This window comes from Trypanosoma equiperdum, assembly GCF_001457755.1.
Source record: "Trypanosoma equiperdum strain OVI genome assembly, contig: ctg_670, whole genome shotgun sequence".
In the NCBI taxonomy this organism is placed as follows: Eukaryota; Euglenozoa; class Kinetoplastea; order Trypanosomatida; family Trypanosomatidae; genus Trypanosoma; species Trypanosoma equiperdum.
The window spans coordinates 463-3,164 of record NW_027124610.1 but is presented as its reverse complement, the minus strand read 5'-3'; the positions used below and the strand labels follow the sequence as shown (position 1 = coordinate 3,164).

At 40.6% G+C, this 2,702-nt stretch overlaps 1 pseudogene across 1 annotated transcript; it reads left to right on the top strand.

Annotated features, from left to right (window-relative positions):
• The first annotated feature begins 319 nt into the window (after positions 1–319).
• TEOVI_000312800:pseudogene lies at positions 320–1,453 on the top strand (annotated as a pseudogene). The gene has a single exon. A coding segment is annotated over exon 1 (1,134 nt).
• Positions 1,454–2,702: the final 1,249 nt, after the last annotated feature.

The window sequence follows — 2,702 nt, the reverse complement described above, 5'->3', positions numbered from 1 at the left end:
CAGGGGTGAAGAGTAAACACGCACATCAAGAAGATAAGCATTTCTTTTGTTGCAAAGCCAAATTGCACATAATTGGTTAGTTGTCGACTCTGAATGCAACAATGATGTGCCCCAGCAGCGAATGATGCCTACCCATCAGTAATTTAACTGAATGTTTTCACATTCTAACGTGGTGCATTACTTGTATGATGGTGCATGTAAGAAATAAGCTTACGTTCATGCTGGGACGTTTAAAATATGTTTTGATATTTGCAAAACTCACTGAGGAAATTCTTCCTCTGAAACTTAGGAGTTAGACGGGAAAGCCTAGAAAATGTGAAAATACACAGTTGGGTTTTTGATATGCCTGGTTTTGGGGATAAAAGAAGTGAGCTGTCAGGCATCCCCAGACGACTCCATAAAGAATAAGGAGGAATTTGACACACTATGCAGCTTTTTGAATTTGACACTGGGAATACGAGAGTGGGTGAAAAAAAATGAGGATGAAGTAGGCGACAATGAAAACGAATATAACACCACCATAAACACAATTTTGTATGGAGGTGACAGTGACGGTTTTCTAAATTGGACTGGAAAGGATAAACGCTATAATGACTGTGGGTATACGGAAACGGTTACATTAGGTGACGGGGCTTTTGCAGGTAAAGCGTTGGCAGTAGATCTTCTGTGTTTGTGCAAGCCACAAAATGGTAAAGGCGAAATGGTCAATCTGTGCTATGAAAGCAACATATGGCAAAATGGTGAAGAAAGCTGGAGCAACGGAACACAAGCAGAACAGCATTGGAAAAGCGTTATGGAAAAATGTTCCACAGCAATTTACGCTGCGAGACCTGATGCCAAAACTTTGAAGATAATGGAAAAGGATCTTACAAAAGAACTTGGGGAGAAAAAATGAAAGAAAAAAGACGGCAAAGCAAGACAATTTGGCTACGGAAGTCCACCAATCACGCAATCTTGTGGAGCTTCGAAACGCATGGAGGACGCACCGTGTGTTGTGTATAAACTGGAAGGTGAGGAAACGGGAAGGCCCAACATCGTGTGGTTAACGCGACTGGAAAAACTTATCGAAAAACTGGCCAACCCCCAAAACAAGGCAAGAAAGAATGAGGGGCCGCAAGTATTGGAGCAAAAAGACACAGTGGAAATGAGGCCACGTGCATCACCCAAGGTTTCACTACCTGTTGTGCAACCCCCGAAACAAGATGTAGAAGAGAAAAACAAACCACTCCCAGCCCAGGCACACCCACAATCTCCCCAAACAGCAATGAAAAGCGAGGCATCCGTAACTTCAGGCACAAATGCAGATACGCAAACTACTACGGACACCAATCCGTTTAGTTCAAAAGAAGCAAATACCACCGAATCGTCACGACAATCATACAAGCCACTTCGACCAAAAAGTGAAACTCAAATCATTTCACCTCTGTTGGTGTATTTGTTGCTATTGATATAAAGCAATCTAACACGAGTGGCTTCTTTGTGTTAATAATAACATTATTAGTGTGAATAATAGTGGATTTTACTGTAATATTTCATAAAGGTAATGCTTATTTGGAATGTGGATGACTAAAATTTTATGGGGGAAAGACAAACCATGACGACAATATTGCAGTTGTGCTCGAGAAAAACATGTGATTTATTACCTCTTCTAAAGGAAATTATGGTGCGAAGAGGAAGATGGTGGACCTGGAGAAAAAGGAAGTGATTATGGATCAGTTTTGGTCCGCAAAATGATTACTTCACAATATTGTCTACAAACTTAAGGAAGAATCGTGGAGGTCTGTTGTTGTTGGTGCTGTTTTGTACGCGAAGTTTCCTGACTCTGCAGGAACTTTGTATGTAGTGCGTGAAGATGAGTTCGCATAAAGTGTAGTGAATGAGACCAGACAAATGACACGTTACCTCTTTTGAGTCAAAAAGGGTGACGTGCTCAAGCTCTTGTGAAGATTTCTATGGGGCTAATGGCTAGTGAGTGAACAATGTTTTTGTTTCAGTATCGGAGGTCGTGTATTCCTAATAGATCTAGGAATATCATACTTCACAATTTCAAAAAGAGGTTGCGGAGAGAGCTGCTTATCCAAAACACCTTCATAAATGGGAGTCATTTGCTCTAGTCTTAGGTAGTGAGAACGCAGGCTCAAGAGACTTGCTACTATCCATATCTGCATTTAAAATTCAAGTGAGCGAACCTCAGAGAGTGCTAATATCTTTTCTTTGTTATTATTATTGAAAAATTATGACAACATCAAATTTGATTCTTTCTTGTTTAGGGAAAATCATAAAGAAGTTATGCGTATGTTTTGTCCCGGAAAAAACTTCGCTTCGGAAAATTAGGCAATGCTGGTGGTTTAAACTGCGGATTGAATATCATCACATTTGAATGCGCCACCTTTTATGACGAATTCCCCACTTGTTCAACCGATGCAGGGATAAGAAATACCATCGCTGCATCGAAAATTCCTCTAAACTCAGGCGGCTCCACAAAGGTCTGTGGTATATCAAAACAGGGACTTTGAGTGAGGGTTTGTGAAAAGATAGAATAAACTAAGGACTGGTTAGAAATGTCCTAAACCTTCCTTGGCATCATAAGACACGGTAGAGATGCCTTAATTTTATTAGGGTGTGTGACCTCGCATGAATTATGGTGATTAGAGGATCACTGGCAAAACTGGAGAGTCAGAAGCTTCACGAAAAGAGGAAAT